The 19,468-nt window shown below is 43.2% G+C and overlaps 1 protein-coding gene across 1 annotated transcript; it reads right to left on the bottom strand.

Annotated features, from left to right (window-relative positions):
* Positions 1-4,033: 4,033 nt before the first annotated feature.
* On the bottom strand, positions 4,034-9,512 carry lrrc3ca (leucine rich repeat containing 3Ca). Its single transcript, XM_079492780.1, has 2 exons — positions 8,912-9,512; positions 4,034-5,408 (listed from the first exon to the last, which is right to left on the bottom strand). The coding sequence occupies exon 2, from the start codon at positions 5,310-5,312 to the stop codon at positions 4,521-4,523; it is 792 nt and encodes a 263-aa protein (XP_079348906.1). The 5' UTR covers positions 5,313-5,408; positions 8,912-9,512; the 3' UTR covers positions 4,034-4,520.
* Positions 9,513-19,468: the final 9,956 nt, after the last annotated feature.

The following is a 19,468-nucleotide window of genomic DNA, read 5'->3' as shown; positions in this document are numbered from 1 at the left end:
CAAGAAAAGCTTTCCATATTGTCATTGTGAAAACAGCTACAGCCCCTTACTTCCACTGTGAAAGATATATGGTTTGTTTGTCAATGGTCCAGGGTTGTTACATTCTTCAATCCATTTATTTTGTTTGCTGGCTGAAGAGTCTGCTATGAAGTAAATTATCACCCGTCTCATCTGCATCTACTCTGCATATAAATAATCCACTGCAGATAAATGTAGGTGCCTTTCCCTAAGACTAGTGAATTATACACTTATTCAAAGTGGAGCAGTTGGAAATGAGCAAAGGGCAACGCGTGGTTGTTTCACTATTTCCAGTTGTATTTAAAGCCATTTCACAATAGAAGATATGGCTATTTGGGGGTCCATGGCATGGAAACATTTGGCAATTAGTAGATCCATATCCCAGACAGCTCTGCTTAATGAACTGGCAGGTCATGCCCCCAACAATGCTGCTAGGGAGACCCATGGGAATGAACTCATCAGACTGTGAGGCTCCCAGCACTGCCCTGGACACCTCTCGGGAAACAGAGCACACAGGCAAATGTTCTAAGACAACTAAATGGCCACAGAATCGAGGATATTTCTCTGTATTTTGCTCTGGTCACTGTGTGGTGAAGAGGTGAGAATGACCACATATGACTCATTTGCCGAAGCGCAGCAAAGGACGTGAAATTTACTACATCCCACTGTTTTGTCCTCTCTTTTTCATTTGGCCATGACAGGCAGGGTTCAATGTGCTGGGGGGTATAGGGGATCCAGTCTTCTCTATATTACCCCTTCTGGTCATTAATCTTTATGGCCGGTGGGGATATGTTTTATTCTTGCTTCTGGTCAGACTGAATTATATATATTAATTTCCTTTTCGGGAAATGTCTTAATATTAATTTAAAAACAAAATGTGTTAACCACATTAACGTGGTGCCAAATTTGTTACATCACGATGTATTGTGAGCTTGTAGGTCAGCTACTTTTGTTATTGCTCGTAAGAAGAATTATATAGGGCTTAAGTAGTTACGAATGTTTTTTTTAAAACAAATTGAACCTGACGACCTGAGTAACACATCCAGAGTTAATCCACCTCTAAAATCCAATTCATACCTAAAATACTGCATCAACTTTCAGCTGGAAAGGAAATGTTTGTTATTTTAGGCTGACTATAAACAACATAGTATTAATTGGCCATAATGCTCTGCTTATCATATCAAGAAGATATTGCATGTTAGACTATTGGGCCATGGCCAAAGATAAGAATATCAACATTAGCATATTATGCTGAGGGGTAATTCCAGAGGCACGGCTGTGTTTCTGGTTTCAGGTAGACAGCAAATGTCAAGCCTAGTGTGTGAAGTTTGCTGCTATCAGGTGGACCTACAGTTTGTTAGTTTGCTGCTATCAGGTGGACCTACAGTTTGTTGCCAGTGTGTCCTTCACTCTTGGGTGACTCATTTCCCTCTTTGATGGGCAGTGTTTGATAAATTGACCAAAGCTCCCCATGGACTGACCTCAGTATGCGCTTACTGCCGCAGGAAATAGGCAATGAACACATTTCCGTTCTCATGGGCTCATGTATGTACAGTATGTATCTACAGTTGGGTCAACTTGGGTGCCACCGATATTGTCCCTTATCATTTGACCCATTTAGGCCTGACCTCAAAATTTAAAAAAATCCTTCTAAATCCTCCAGTTTTCTGAAATAAATATTTTCACGATTTTTCAAAAATAGCAGACCTACAAGCTCGTAGCGCGCCACTCAGTGGCGCGCTATGAGCTTGTAGATCTGCTATTTTTCAATAGCTAAATTATAACAATGTTTAAAACACCAAAAGGGGTTCCCGCCCAAAATGGGTTAACTGTCCTTTTGCGCAGATCACGCAAACCTCAGCAAAAAGAAAAGGACAATATCGATGGCCTCCAACTGTATGTATCTATAGTGTGTTCTCTGGTGTACAGACAGAGTCCTTCATGAATCTCTCTGTCAATTACATGCAGTGGTGAAGAAAAACAACTGTGACTATAGCAGAAACTGGGAGGAGTTTCCTGTCAAATGCTTACTGTAAATGTGTAGCTTGGAACTCTTAAGAGCTCATCATTATGGAGCTGTCACCGTCGCTACAACTCATCAAAGCCATATTGAGTCCTTCACCCTACAGTGATCTGATGCATCAGCACAGTGAGCTGAATAATCATGTGTTTAAGCGTTATTGAAATTATAACCCTGTTCAGGCATTGGCAATTGTCAGCTGGGGTGTAGCCGGTACGCCTACCATGTGTTTTACACGGCATCTTCAATCAACTATTATGAAATGACACCCATGCATCTTTAAAGCGACAATCCAGTACTTATTTTAATGACTACAATGTTATTTGAACCAATCTGTGTGGCAGAGTAGTTAAAGGACAACTTTTTCAACCAAGGATCATGTTTTAGGCTGTTATTAGAGAAAGTAAAAGATTCTTCTTCTAGGCCTAGGGCCCAGGGCCCATGACCCACCTTTGTGCAACGCATTTTGATAGCATAGGTTGGCTCCGGGTAGAGGGCAGAGTCAAGCAATTGAAAATGACATTCAAAATTGTAAATGCAGCGCTGCCCTCCATGCCCTCAGTGCCCACTTACTTCAAACCTTACCTCAAAAAAGTGAGCGACACCTACAGCCACAACACTCGAGGGAGCGTGAATAATGATCTGGTGCCACCCACTTTTAGAACAAATATGGGTAAATCCACCTTCTACAGCACTGCCATAAACTGCATCCAGACAGTAGATTCACGAAGATGCCCCAAATGCCGCTCGCGTCAGGAGTCAATTCCTGGTTTTTAGACAGCTGGTGGATGGAAATGGAGCTCCACCCACGCTGCAACTTTCAGCGTTGGCAAAACGTTTCCGATTTTCTGGCCGACGCTGCAAGTTGCAGTGTGGGTGGAGCTTCATTTCCATCCACCAGCTGTCTAAAAACCAGGATTTTTGCAACCCATTTTTTCACCCAGTGTCAATTATCTAATGTAATCCTGGGCGCTACACTTCCTCTGCCAACCTGGGAAAAGGGCAGCGGACTCACCTCATGGCAGCGGTGGCCGAACGGATAGCGGCGCGGTCTAGATACCGGAAGGTTCCCAGTTCGAACCAGCCGTCCGACACGTTAAAATTACCACCGCTGAAATGCCCTTGAACAAGGCATCAACCACTACGATGAAATGTGTTCTATGAGCAGGGCCTGGCTGGAAACAAGTTCTTGAGCTTAGCCCAGATACCCTGGGTAAATATAGATTTCATTTCATTTCATTTCATTTCATTTCATTTCATGCCTCCTTCTATGCATGAGGAGTCCAAGATGCCTCTTTTCACCTGACAGGGGGGAGTTTCCCCGGACCGGACCTGACTGTGCCACCGTGCCCCCTTCTACACCATTTTATGCCGATTTATTTGTTGTTATTTACTATAGTCCCACTAGATCCCAGGAAATTACACCTGGCCACAAAAGATCACGGGATCTACTGAATGTGAAGGGGGATGCCATACTGTGTGTCGTAGGCTGTCAGTTTGTCACCTCCCCCCACATTCAGTATATCCTGTGATATTTTCCTGGGGTCTAAATAAATACATATTTAGCCACTTGTTTGAATGCCCCTGCCCCCTGTCAGAAATAACTAAAATCATTAAAAGGAAAGAAAGTAGCAAATTTAAAAGAATTAACACCCATCTTTTACTTTCTCTAATAACAACCTAAAACATGAACCTTGGTTGAATTTTTTTTTGTCCTAATACAATATAGCTCATGCAGTGTTTGGTGGTGGTCTCCCTATTATTCCAATGAAAGATATCAACCTTAGCATCAGGTAGGACACCTTCTGGTTGTTGTTGGCAATGTCAATAAAGTTATTTGATTTTCTGCCATCATTATTTTAGTTTGGACGTTGTTCCAATTACTCCTGTCCGTAGAGGAAAGGGGGACAATGGCGCTAAAACTTACGGATTGTAGCTTTAATGGAAAATAATATAATTTTACTGTTAATATACTAGTGAACACTTTATGGATGATGATTTTTTGTTTTTATTGGAAAACAGTTGTACATGTAGCGGTCTGGAGTAACAGAGTGAGTAATAGTTGAGCATAACCTGCATGTCGCCCCTTCCTGTTTATATTGCTGTTTGATGTAGTCTCCTGAATGGTCTGCGTAAAGAATAGAGGTGCATCTAGGGTGCATGCACCACTGGATAAATTCCATTTAAATCCCATTTTCAGAGTTTGCCTAAAACATGCCTCCTCCGCTTTTACTCCGCAAGTGTGCAGGTTAGACCGTAGGCCTATACTCAGCCAATGCAAACTCCTAATGGGCCACTGATAGCTGAATTATTCATCTGGGCCAGATTGCTCTGGCCTGGTTTTCCTGCACGCATGTCTTGTTGGCCACCTTGCCTCACAACAGCCATGCAGAACTGTCTGAGACCAATGATGACCCCATTAGGTTCAGGCTGGAGTTTCCTCTTGGAATGTGTGGGAACAGTCCTGTGGATTCCATCACCCCTATACCACAGTGCTAATGGTGGAAGACTCTTCCGACCTCGGTCTGCCAGGCAGAGATTTAAGGTACTCCAGATGTCTGCGGGCATCTTCCGTGTTGGATCTGACATAGCACACAAGGTAGGAGATGACCATGGTAAACCAGCCAAACATGACAACAAGCATGGCCACATCTGTGGTCTTCTTCATCCCTACGCACAAGTCAACGTCTGGTGCCAACAGGAAGGCCACCCCGTTAACACCGATGTCCTTGGGATCTGAGGTCTGGCACACGATGCCCGCCAGCGACGCAGGCTCTAGGTCTACATGAAGCATGGCCATCTGCAGGTCGCAGTCACAGTGCCATGGGTTGTTAGTCAGGTTGGCACGTGCGTGCAGGCCTTCGAATGCCTCAAGGTTAAAGTTCACAAGCTTGTTGGAAGAAACATCCAGCAACTGCAGCGAGGGGCCCAGCCCTCTGAAGGCCCCCGGCTCCAGCTGGATCAGCTCATTGTGGGATAGGTCCACCTCGACCAGGAGTGGCAGGCCGGCGAAGGCATTGGCCGGGACTGTGGTGAGTTCATTGTAGTCCAGGTAGATTCGCCTTGTGTCATTTGGGAGGTCCTGCGGGATCTCCTTGAGCTGCAGTTTGCTACAGCGGACTGACTTCCCCCCGCCCTCGATATCGGAGCAGTAGCAGCTCTTACAGCCACTGGTGGCAGCGTGATGGAAGCAGAAGGTCATCAGCACCAGGCTGTGCAGCAGTAAACACATGACCACCGAGTGGCGCAGTAGCCAGCCCACCAGCAGGGGCATGTCGGATGTATGGGCATGCTCCAGGGACGACAGTCCGGGTCAAGGGGAGGTGGTGGTGAGTTGGGGGGACATCAACCACCCCAGTATCTGTCAAGCCTAGAAAAGAGAAGAGGAAATCAGTTTGGTAGAGGGCAGAATGCAACCTATCAGAGCAGTGCAAATTACACTGTGAAATTAGCAGTGCTTCTCCCCCATGCAAAACACAGGTGATTGACAGGAGATGTTCTTGAGACGCTGCAGTGTTACTTAATACACAGATGGAGGCTAACTTGTCTAATTGCAGTGAGGAGGCAGTGGGGATGTTTTGGCGCTCTTGTTTCAGCATGGCTAGAGGACATAAACCACTGGCTTTCTCTTATAGCTTGAGAAAATTCTAAGGACCGAAAAGCCCCTTTATACCAGCAGGAGGTTAAAAAAAAGAAGCAGCACAATGAGGCCACTGTTTCTTTTTTAATTGCCTGCAGTGATCACTGCACGTCTGTAGCATTAACATTATCCTGCAACAAGAATAAAATGAATGTTTTGCACAGAATCTATCGTACTTAAACACCCTGCTATATTATTCATGCAGTAATGTACAGTGTTGCTTGCCTCATTCTCTGAACGACTGGGAGATGACAGCTTAAGAGCACAGGAGGAGACATTTTTATGTTATACTGGCCATTGGCCTTTTTTAACTATTCTGTGACAGACAGTGCATGCATGTCTTGCGGGTGTGAAATACAAAACGACCATATTATCAGGAATCAGAATAATCAGGAATTGCTTCACCAGAGAGACTTGAGGTAATTTGATCAGAAGTGCAAGTAACACTTGTTTGTGTGTTCTGTAATTTATACTTTTTATTTTATTTTCTATGTAATCCTTAAAATAGTATATCTTCCCACCCTAACAGAATTCATTAATAGCTGATCAGGGCTACCTGCTATCTCATTACTAATCCTCTAAAAAAAGCTCCTCAGGTCAGTATAGCGTTGAGCCACCTAATCCTTTTGTAGGGGTAAATGCTAATGCTAGGAACCTAGGTCCACCAAAACAGATGTGATGATTCTTCTTTTCTGCAGGGAACCATGGGGCCCAAATGGACTTCTGAGTTTCTTCAAAATTGCTGGAGACTAGGCAAGATCCACTTACCACGATTAAAAATGAAATCGATCTCTAAGTACCTCTTAGTATCACATGACGTTGTGGGGTGGTGGAGGACAGAGGGTGGTGGTGATGCTAGTGGTGTGTGTTGTTGGTGTGTCTGTGGTTAAGGGAGGGCATGGTGGAGGGCGGGTTTGTCTGAGCCGGGACAGAGCTAATAAGATCCATTGTACTACGCCAGCTCTAGAAACGCTTGCCAAACTGTCCCCATAATGAGCCATGAGGAGATGGACGCAGATCCAGCTCAAGCCTGGGTCACGACTCACAAGGCCCTGTCTGCCTGCATGCACTCTGCCTTCCCAAGATGCATTAATGAGATGTTTATATACCTTCATCACCACAACAAAACAAGATAACCTGCTGGTGCTTATATTGTTGGGAGCAGAATAGATATGTGGATGGGGTCAAACGCCCTGGGGAAATAACAATAGCCTGCTAAATTTGATCTGCAATGTTTTGTTCGTTAAAAAAATATAATAAACAAAGGGCAGTTCTTTTCCCCATCACACAGTGTTCTAGCCTGACATTTAACAGAGAGATAACAAGGCAGAAGCAGCAGGAGGAGATGGTGGTGGTGGTGGAGGAGTTGATGCATGTAGGCAAGGACGGGAAATTGGACACACAGTCGTGAGAGAAAGAGCCATGTCCGAAGGAACTGGGGCGAGAGAGGTAACATTACAATGACAACACAGACACTATGCCAGGCAGACTGAGGAGGGACACACTAATGAGATATTGAGGAAAGGGGAAATATTAGCAAGTCATGGGGCACTAAGGACAGCTGTGAAAGAAGTATCAGTGAAAGGGCAGAGAGGTGTGGCTTTTGGCTGAGGTGGGCGCGCTGATTAAAAGGAGTAGAGGGGGAAGGAAGGAAGGATGCAACATCGAGAGGCTGGGAGGGTCTGCTCGGAGACACACTTGTGTTATTCAAATTGAGAGGATTGACTGCCTGTTCCCTCTGAGTGTATTACTTTGACAGATATATTATTCAAAGACGCTGATATACGGTGATCAGTTTCGGTCGCCATTCAACACGATTGATGGCATCCTCTAGTCTACACTTTAAATCAGTTGGCCTCTAAATAAGTTGAGGACCATTATGTCAGGGAGACAGTGTTGGTAAAACCACTGCCTTCTTCTGTTGATAATCCCCGCTGGATGTTTAATTTACACCACAAATATTGCACCCAAATGTCAGTTTCTGGCTTCATAAATTCACTGCAGACCATGGTGTAGCAATCAGTCAGTCTTTGGCAGCACAACTGGACAACGAGCAATACTTTTAGATGCTCATGCAAACACCACCCAGCCCCTATTGATGCACATCTCTTGAAAAGAAATTCTTAGTGCAAAATTGCTTGTGCATCAGTCTCACCTCTTTCATCTCTGTAACTATTTTCCTCATGCCAGTTCATACTTCATCAGGCCCAAATGTAAGATACACAGCAGAGGAGGATTTGATCCTTGGCAGGGAAATGTGCAGCTCTGGAGGAAAGCATTTAACTACTCCACCATAGGCCTAATGGACTTAGCTTACAGCTATCGGGCTACTGTTTAAATGGGATGAGAGTCAGTGAGCAAAGATATCTTAACATATTTAGTTTGAAAGACAGGCTTTTAGTGCCAGTGTAACAATGTTTAAGGTCTCTCTGCTCCCTACATCCGCCATCCCTGGCTGCATGTCTAGTCTATATATACACTGACTCTGTTCATCTAAATTAAAGTCCTCATCTAATTATTGTCCTCAATGACCCACATATTTATTAAATAATGAATAATCTAAGCTGGTGTTCTGTTCACCCTGCAAAACATTAAAGCAATAGGAAGGAACAAACGTTTTCATTGAGGCTGTCAGATTGATTGGTTTCTGTGTAATCATGCCTATACTACTGTGTTGCAAAATACAAATGATAAACTGCTAGGTCTAAATCACTCGTTGATTCGTTTATTTAATTATAAACTTGAACTTTATTTTTGTCATATTAGGCTATTTATAATAACACGGGTTCTGGTCTGGATACTGGTTGTGGGTATTGGGTAAAATAAATAGGCACCAGTTCTTGCCGCCGGCGCTGAGACAGTAGAGTATAGCATAACACTGTCTCATACAAATTACGCATATGTATACGTAATTTGTTATTGCATATCATATGCAACAAGCTTCTGGCGGAAAATATACTCACAGGACAAGAGGTGTAGTAGATGGATATGGTGCCTCGTGTTAATTGATACCCTTGTTAAGTTTGTCTTTCATCTTGTTTTGTTTTAGTCATGGGTACGATCGCAACATCCAAAAGCTTTTTTTCAGCATACAATAGGCTACTTTAATAGACTGAAATTACATTAAATTACACAAAGAAATAAAATGAGCAGATGTAGCCGATATGCTATATGTGGTAATCTGTCATTTCAAAGACAAGCGCATGCATTTTGTAAAGCAACACGTAGCTTACATCTTTATCGCTTTTCCTCTCCTTCTCATGACGGGTGTCACGGCAAGATCAGTGTCCTTTTACAGTATAAATAATCGGCCAAAACGGGTCAGAGCGCACTCCAAAAGACGGGTTGGTAAATATTTCGGTAAGCCTCCATCAGTCTTGTCGCTGCTTGCTCAACTTGTGCAGGAGAGACGAGAGAGCCACACAGCCGGTGTTACCACGACGCACCAGTGGAAATGCACCTTTAGATGAGGGCTGCTCGCTCAATGCAATGCAGCCTTTTAGTTTCCACGCAACCACTAAACTAGGCAACGTTGCTGGAGCCGTCGCAAATTGGCAGTAAGCAGCACGACGCGAGGTTAGCTTGCTAATTCCTGGTGGGTTTACCCTTTATCGCACTGCTATTATCCCAATTATTAAAGAATATGCTACTGAATAGCGCGCACACGTTTAATGCATTATACGCGCATGCACAGAGAAGATATGGACGGAGTTATGTCGACGTCGCCGGAGTCGAGATTTAAAAGCTAGCTGGAAGTAGGCTACATTAATGAAAATGCATAACTGGAATGCGTTTTATACGTCTGCGGACTGCTGGAGGCAGTGTGTGTGTGAGTGTGACATTGATACGACGCATACATCAGGTCTAGTGAAATCAATCAAGGAGTGACGCCCACGCGCGTCGTAACACGCACGCACGCACGCGCGCGCTCACATAGATACAGTACGGAACATGTGGGGCCGGGCCCCTGAGAACACTCACTGGACAGCTTTTATATAGGGCCTATATATATATATATATATATATATATATATATACACACACACACATTTGTTTTACATATTAAATGAGAATTTGCATTATTAGCTTACATTTAAGGCCCAATATTTGTACAAAATGGCATGCTATATTTCTACAAAACCTGTGATATCCTGTGATGTCATTTTGGTGATAAACAAGATTTTGAAGGGTAAATTTAAATCTGACAATGATAGCATGCATTTATACTTTATTTTTATTTATGCGATTCCCACAAGGTACCTATAAACCTTGTGCCCACTGGACCTGTATCCAGTTACTTGTGAGGACCGATCAAATATTAAAAGAAAAGAAAATGATCTAAAATACAATATACAATCAGGTTTTCAGTAGGTATATATATTGGTGACTTGGTCTAGAGCAGGGGTTCCAAAACTGTGGTGCGTGCACCCCTTGTGGTGCGTGATCGCCTTCTAGGGGGACCGTGACATGAAAAGGGTATAATGGTGGTTGTATCGTGTTATTTAGCAGCACAAACAGCAAAATCTGGTAAACCACTGTTGTAAGGAGATGTATAGAGCAGCTGAGGGAGTATACATCAGCTGCATGTCTCTCAGTGCTGTTACATTCTGTGATTATTTGCCAATTTACAATTTAGGCATTTAACAGACGCTCTTAATCCAGAGCGACTTACATTAAGCAAGAACAAAAAAGCATGGCAATACATCACAAAGTGGTTATCATGAAACATGCGTAAGCTAGAACGTAACAGTGGAATATCTATATAATGAAAATAGTAAAATACATATAAACTATACATACTATACTATACTATTCATATTTCATATGTACTATAAAGTGTTATGACTACATAAAATGCAATTCTAGTGCTGTCTACGTAACATATGCTATAAGTCTGTATAAAATGCTATCTAAGTCTACGTAAAGTGCTATCTAAGGGGCTAGGGCAAGTGCTACGGGCCATGATGGAGTCTGAAAAGGTGGGTTTTCAGACTACAGCGGAAGATTGGGAGTGAGGCTGCAGTTCTGATTGTAATGGGAAGTGCATTCCATAGTTTTGGAGCCAGAAGGGAGAAGAGTTTGGGACGTGTAGAGCGTTGTTCCGGTGTTTTTTAGTGAAGGTACTTCCAGCTTCCCTGCGTTGGCTGATCTGAGTGCGCTGGAGGGTTTGTAGGGTTCGATCATACTTGCAAGGTATGGGGGGCCATACCTTTGGTTGCTTTGAATGCCAGCATCAGAGTTTTGTATTCTGTGCGAGCAGCAACCGGGAGCCAATGGAGGGAGCGGAGAAGGGGGGAGTAGTGTGAGAATTTTGGCTGGTTGAAGACCAAGCGAGCTGCAGTATTTTGGATCAGTTGGTAAGTGCAAATGCCGGTAGGCCAGAAAGGAGGGAGTTACTTATCATATTAAAAAATGTTTCATTTTCGGCCAAATACAACGAGACTTAGTGCTGGAGGTGTGTCAGCTATAGGTCAGGTGTTAACGGGGTGCACAGCCAATAAAGTTTGGGGACCGCTGGTCTAGACACTGACTTATACTCGGACTCAGATCATTCCAAAGCCCAGAGGCCCTGCTGGCAAAGACACAGATCAGGCCTTTAGGAACATCCAGACCAATTTATTTGTCTGAGGGTCTCAGGCTTAGCACTGACTCATATGGAGTAAAAGGGCCACTTCACCCCTTTTGCAACCAGAGTTTATTTTAATGATGTTCACAATAAACACTTTCCTGGGGTTTTTATATGTGTAATATGTTTTTCTAGATATTTTAGTCATGATGCCATGTTCATGACCAAAAACCTATCATGAAAATGTCGTCTCACTTCCTTCCTGGACTACAAAGTCACACCTCCACAAGGAGGGGAAGTGCATTAAAGCATTATGGGCATTGTAGGAATTCAGCAATCCAGTCAAACACACAGACTTCATTATATTTCTGGCCACAGGGTGCAAATTTCAAATTGTGCTACTGTTATAAATACTATTACATTGAGTGACTGTAGTTTCTTCCAGCGGTAAAATGTCCCTTTTAAAAGTCAATAATGTAGCAACAAGGGTCTGCAGAGCTGTTAGACACAACCATGATTTAAAAGTAGGCTAACTACAAAAAATAAAATAAAAATAAAATAACGTGACCAGTGATGGGATGTTAAATGAACAGTGAACACTGCAGATTTGACCTAACCCAACATGCCGGAAACTTAATCCTACTATAGCCCATACTGTAACCTAACTCTATCCCTGTCACACTCTAACTTTAACCCATAATGCTAAAATCCCCCTAAATAGAAGATTGTAAAGGTCTTTATCTCTCTGTTTTTTTTGTAGGCCTATGTCAATGTCCTCGTAAATAGTAGTACACATAGGAAGGAAGTGCAACCAAGAATGCAATGCACTTAAACCATATCATACTTTGTTGACTGGGGTCACCCAGGACAGGACTTTGGTCCGCTCCTCCTCCCTATACCAAATCTCTTCGCTGAAAATAACTGATCTACAAGCTCATGCACTTCTTGTTATGAGCTTGTAGATCTGCTCTTTTTTGCCCAATCTTTGCCCCAGTATAGGGGTGCTAGGATTAAAGTGGTTGAGCTGAGGAGTTGGTGCAGTAATCACGTTTTTAATCTGGAGTTTGTTGTTTCAGTACAGTCCTGGCTGCCAGTGCTGTGGATCTTTGCAGTGGTGGAGAAAGTACTCACATTTTTCACTTAAGTAAAAGTATCAAAAAGAGAGATGAGCCAGAAGGCAAAGCTGTCTGTTTACCGAGCAATCTTCGTTCCTACTCTCACCTAATAATTTATGGTCATGAAGTGTGGGTCATGACCGAAAGAAAAGGTCACGAATACATGCGGACGAAATGTGTTTTTTCAGACGTGTGGCTGGCATCTCCCTTAGAGATAGGGTGAGAAGTTCAGTCACGCGAGAGAGACGTAGAGTAGAGTCGCTGCTTCTTCGCCTGGAAAGGAGCCAGCTTAGGTGCTTCGGGCATCTGGTTAGGATGCCTCTCGAGCATCTCCCTAGGGAGGTCCTCGATGCAAGTCCCACTGTGATGAGATCCCGGGGCAGACCAAGGATGAGATGGAGGGATTACATCGACTCACTGGCCTTGGAACACCTCGGGATCCCCCAGGAGGAAGTTACTAATGTTGCTCTAGAGAGGGAAGTCTGGAGCTCTCTGGTGGAGCTGTTGCCCCTGCGACCCGACTATGGATAAGTTGTTGAAGATGGATTGATGGATGGATGGATGGATGGATGGATGGATGGAAAAGTATCAATACTGCAATATGTACACAAGTAAAAGTCCGGTAGTCGGAAATTTACTTAAGTAAAAGTACAAAAGTATTGGCATCAAAATGTACTTATAAGTACTAAAAGTTAAAGTAGGCTACTCATAATGCTGAGCGTCCTGTTTCACAATAAAATTTACAATTTTTTTTTTGAAAATAGCTTATCTACTATATCGGCTATTTTCAAATAGCCAAAGTTGAAATAGAGCTGGATGTTTTGTAATAATAATCAACATTTACAAAGTAACTATGGTAGCAACTCAAGTTTTCAAATTGTTGTAGTGGACTAAAAGTACAATACCACCCTTTATTAGTTACTTTCCACTACTGGCCTCCTTTCCTGCCTGCCACCAGCCGATAAGGAAGCCCATAATCAGGCGAACCGTGATAACTGACATGGGCATTCGCCTGGGAGTGCCTGCCAAGCGGCCGGTCATAAGGTATTAATGGAATTAAAATCAATAAAGTACTCCACCCTAACTTCCTCCCTCATACCATGAAACCATCACATCAACGACAGCCTGTCTGACTCTGTATTATGACTAAATGTAGATAAATTCTCATTTTTATTTCACCCAAATACAACTCACCCTGATATCAGATTGCCGTAATTTAATTTGTATTTCCAGACTTCTGTGCTGCCCTAATAATGACTGCTCAGGGCAGAGGAGGGTTTTCATGTCAATTAGGAGGAGATGAGATGTGAGGAAGAGCATATGAAGATGAAACAGCAGAGAATGGAATTATAGTTTCCCTGGCCGCAACGGAGGGGAGTGCACCAGAAGTCGCTCTGCTTTCCCAGTGGTTATCAAATTAGCCCTGCATAGGCTGCTCAGTACTACGGGCCGGGGTGTGGGAGGGTGGAAGGATTCGCTACACATTATCCGTCACGCATCATCGGCCCTAATGGGCCATTCCATGCCCCACTGTCAACGTGGATGACACTGTTGTGTAACTTGTGTTTGTTCCGAACTGTCAAGTGCCACCTTAAGTATTATGATATTTACTTATCATTGTCCCTCTTAATGATGTAGGTGGAATGATTGAAAGCAAAAATGTGGGAATAGTCAGCCCACTTCAGTCAATATGAGCAAAAATAGCAGATCTACAAACTCACAACACGTCACAATGTTAAGTAGCTTACATGAATGAAAATGCATAAATGGAATGCGTTTTATACATCTGCAGATTGCTGGAGGCAGTGTGGCATATATAAGCCTACTCATATTGAAGAACCCTTTAGTAGCCTTTCAGTCGTTAGGACCATCTGCTAAATGTCTATATCTATCAAATCAAATAGCCTATGTCAAATGTGGTAGAGCAGAGTGCGGCTGCTATATTGTCATGTTTTCATCAACATCGTGGGAATGATGTGCCATTAAGCCTGTGCTCCCAGTGGCAGAGCAACAAAAGGACTTGTTGTATTCGTGATGAACCCTATTCATTAGTTCATAATAATGTTCAGCCATGTGTTGCAATGCCCTGTTCCAAGACTTAGCATATTCAATTGAGAGGGCTCCCAGCAGCACTCTATCTATGTAACTAGCAATGACAAAAGGCCTGTTCTCTGTTCTACTGAAGCTAGGTATAATGTCATAATGATTATAATTTATTTTGTTCCATATGGTGCCAGGACACCTACTGTGTTGTTTCTTTTCTGGGTCACACCTAGGATGTTTGCATTTTTAGATGCAAGCAGGGAAAGACAGTGGATCAACGGGGTGCTGGGGGTGAGCCCATGGCCTGAGGGACTGACTGTATGTGCAATATATGATATGAGATGCATGCTTGTTCCAGCTCCATTCTGTTCTTATCTTTGTTTCCATAATCTGCTAGGGATGTCATAGATCCACTGTTCTTACTGTATATATTTCTCTGTGTGTGTAATAAACTTTAGAATGTATGTGAATACCTCGTTGTGTTGGCATATATTCTCCGCGCCTCGACGGATCCTCACCCACCACCCCAAGGTTTAGAGACTTCTAGAGACCTTATAGAATATAGATGGTCACCCAAATCACAACAATTGATGTGTGTGAAGTGCAGGATGTTGTGTGAATTGATTATGCTTTTTTTTGTTTTATGTTTATTCAACTTTTCAGCATGATCACAGTTTTAAAAAGACAGAGGTGCCATTAAAAACAAAACAAAAAATTGCCCATCACAAATATAAAATCTAAAATGCAATAGCCTATCTAAAAATCTAAATAATGTAAAACACAAATCTAAAATCCACTATCATTTAAAAGTCTGCACATATATGGGATTGGTGATTTTCTGTATCTCTCAGTTCTGCATGATGGAGTATCCAGGTCATCTCCATTTCTAGTTTGACGTCCAGAGTTCTCTTTCCTGAGGGGGGGGGGGGGGGGGGTAGCCAGTTCCTGAAGTTAGATTTGAATAGCTTCCTGGCGAAGTCAAGGCATAGGGTGCACAATGTGAGGGTGCGGAGAGCTCCTTTGTATCCAGAGGACGCTTGATACATACTGTACCATTCCATCTGTGGGTGACCTTGGCAAGCAGAGCTGTGCAGAGACTTTGTTATTTCTAAATAACATTGTGTTAGCCTATATAAACAAGATGAGAGCTCACATTCCCACTTTTCTTTCATTCATACAGTGCACAGATACAAAAACACTGGGTTAATTGTGTTAGTAATGGTTATTAACATACAATTTCAGACCATGAATCATGCCACTCCACACGCATACACACAGTTGAGCATTCCCCCCCAAATCCAAAAGGAATACATTTCACTGTATCACATCCTGTGGGGAAGACAATAAATAAATAAATACTATATGTTATGCCCAAATTTGCTCCCTTAAGTCATTCAGTCGATCCTGATTAATGAATAGTTCCCTTCTCCTGTGATTTGGGTGGCCATCTATAAGGTCACTAAGTCTCCATCTAAACCTTGGGGTGGTGGGTGAGGATCTGTCGAGTCGCAGAAAACATATGCCAACACAACAAGGTATTCACATACATTCTAAAGTGTATTACACACACAGAGAAATACTGTATATACAGTAAGAACAGTGGATCTATGACGTCCCTAGCAGATTATGGAAACAGAATGAGCTGGAACAAATATGCATCTCATATCATATTGCACATGAAGTCAGTCCCTCCGATCATCATGTCATGGTTATCAATATGCTTATGCAGATACATGTTTTGTCACTGAGCCAGGCAGCTGAGGTCATATTCCATAACATACATGTTTTGTCACTGAGACAGGCAGCTGAGGTCATATTTCATAACAGCTTTAATCATTCTCTCTCTCTCTCTCTCTCTCTCTCTCTCTCTCTCTCTCTCTCTCTCTCTCTCTCTCTCTCTCTCTCTTCCTCTCTCTCTGGGTCTCTATCTCTCTGTCTTTCTCTGTCTCTCTCTTTGTCTAATTTTCATTTGCTTCATTTGCTTTCATTATTGCGCACGCACGCGCGCACGCACGCGCGCACGCACGCACGCACGCACACACGCACACACGCACACACGTGCACTGTCTCCGTCTAACTCCCAGCCAACTCCTCGCTGCTGAGCCAGATCAAAGGTACCTCATCTTTGTGAATGAAGTCTGTTGATTTATTTATATGCCTGTCTGTCTTTAAACCTTTCAATCAGCTACTACAAAAAGGGGCATATTTCCCCACCACCTCTGGTAACAGAGGTCATATCATATTCTCTGCGACGAGTGCACTCTTTGAAGTCCAGTAACACAGACTTCAATGAGACAATTCCTTCCAGTGAGAAAGTGTGGGGGCTGCTCGTAGATCTCTAATGCAGAATGAATTCCCATTCGATGTAGTTCTGATCTGACTGAGCTGTGTCACAAATCTTCGTGTTTGGGTCTAAATTAGTTCGAAAGAGGATAATGAATAGGTTTACATTTTACCGGCCTGTGTTCCCTGTGGGGTTCATTCTTTTGATTGTAAACTCCGGAAGGTTTAATGAATTGATTATAATATGTCAGAGGAGAGATATGCTATGACATGAGAAACCCAAGTCGATGCAAGAGAGGCTGTGGTTGGTGCAGCAGGCTACTTTGGAAGTGTACATTGTACCTAACTGGAGTTGGTACAATGTATGTTCAGGAGGAAGACTACGCCTTCAAAGAATAAGATTGTTGACCATACCATACTATTCCCCACAATATGCTAATTCCCATTCCTAGTCCTCTCCTCAGGTAACAAGCTTGATCAACATTGCCATGGTAACCGAGTAAACTCCTCCCTCAATTTATATGCCATGGTGACTGATCGCACAACCATCGCTACTCACCGTGGCCCTGCTGCCATGGTAACTGACAAGCTCTCCACCCCTGCTCCAATAAGGGAAGAGTAGACATTTCATGTACTCACAGTTGTTTCTAGTTTCAGGTTCCAGATGGGGGTCTTGATTGAAGGTTTGTCCACAGACGACTGCCAAGAAGGATGCCTCTCTCCTCAGACCCCAGGCCAAATACTCAGGGTCTCCTACCCCCCCCCCCCCCTCTACCTCCCCTCCTTCTCCCTTCCTCCCCCCAGGACTTCGCCCTTCATCCTTCCCCTTTACCCATCCCGCAGAGGCTTAGTCGACACCTCCCATCCTCACTGATATCTTCCTCCTCCCGTCCCCTGCCCACACTCCCATCAGCTCACCTACCTTGCACCACTTACTGTAATTCATCCCCTCACTCATCCATTCTTGCCCCTCGCTATATCTCTCACTCATCCTCACACCACCATCCTCACTTCCCTGTTACCTTCATCCTCTCCCCCTCATCCTCAACCTCCCTTCCTCATCCTTTCCCCGCCATTCCCTGGCCTCATCCTCCCTCATGCATATCTAATTTCCTTTTCATCTTCTTCTTTTCTAAATAAAAAATGTTAAACGATGTTTGATTGAATAGGTCTGTACTACTGAATTTATATTTAACCCTATGATAGATACTAGATAGTAACGTATTTACTTTACTGAATCCATGTTGCTTGTGCCGCTGCTGGAAATTAATCACAAAAAAGATGGGTTATTGGTCATATCAGAAATATAAGAAGGTTTTTACTTTGTGCTGCTATAGCGTGTAAACTGTTCATTGTGTTGTTCGAAGCTAGGCGACCATATGATTAAAGAAATGTTCAATTATTGTTCCCTGCTGTTGCAATACAGGTTAGAGAGATGCCAGACCCTTTTGCCCTTTTAACAGTAATTAATTATGCTTGGTCCCTCATTGTGTCTCTTGACATGTTCACAAAGAAAGACAGGGAGTGGTATATACCTCAAAGGTCATTATATGTCTTCAAGTAGACGGATGGAAATGTGTTCCACAGGGGACGGGGACACCAATGGTGGGGATCAGGTAGCCCATAATAGAATGTTGTCATGGAGGAGCAGTAAGAGTAAAGTAAGTACAACATGACGTTGCGGGGAGTCATAGTTTTTCACGTTACGTATTAATGAAGCGAATAAGGAACCACTGAATTGGGAGTGGTGTGTGCAGTAGCTTTTTGCATTCAGGGCACCAGTATATGTTTACTCAACTGTACACCAAATACTGTCAGTCTTTGTGTGTGTGTGTGTGTGTGTGTGTGTGTGTGTGTGTGTGTGTGTGTGTGTGTGTGCGTGCGTGCGTGCGTGGGTGCGTGCGTGCGTGCGTGCGTGCGTGCGTGCGTCAGTGTTATCCAACACTGACTTAATTATCCAAGTTCGGTAACATTAATTAGAAAATACTACACACAAAATCAAAAAAATAAAGCTTTCGTTTTTTACGGAACAATTGTTTTGTGTTTATTTTATGTACAATACTGTGGCCTTCATAGGCCAGCACTACAAATAGAGATAGGTATTGATGCCATTATGGTCCATTAAACTCTGAGTTCGAAACAGTATCTGAAAATAGGTACCCATTTGAAGTGGCTGAGAAACATAGCATTGCAGCGGCATGGACACACACTACTGCTTTCCTCTTTATTTATTGATGGACCTGTGTTTTCACAGGCCTTGATGCAGTTGGACATCTGTGGCAACAGTGGGAGATGTAAGCTGGATGTGTCACAGATCTGTGAATAGCTGTCGAAAAAGGGAGGGGGGCTCTCTGGAGGAGTTTGGTATAGATCCTATTCCTACCTCAATATCCAGGGATGCTGCAATTTTAAACTGACCTAAGACAAATACCACACAGACTAACAGGGTGAAAACAATACCAGCCGTGCTGTCACGGCTGGTAATAACCTGACACCTGATCAATTTAATCTTGTTTCTCTAATCTCATTACAATAAGAATCTAGTCAGCCCTGGAATCCTTTCTCCATAGACCTTAGTAGAAGACTTTAAAACACCTGACTATAAGGATTTGGATTTTCATTGGGACAATGTAATGAAATGTGGACGTACCCACACACTATTCCTTCTATAGGTCCACACCCCTCTGAAGAGGTGCCGTATTTGGGTCAATTCAGGGCAATGATTGGTGGAACACCTTTGTCATCTGTTTTTAAGTTTTTGAGAGTATTTTGGTCTTCTGATT

The sequence above is a fragment of the Electrona antarctica genome (assembly GCF_951216825.1).
Source record: "Electrona antarctica genome assembly, chromosome: 22".
NCBI lineage: Eukaryota > Metazoa > Chordata > Actinopteri > Myctophiformes > Myctophidae > Electrona > Electrona antarctica.
The sequence above is the reverse complement of the archived record's forward strand: the minus strand, read 5'-3'. Positions and strand labels throughout refer to the sequence as shown.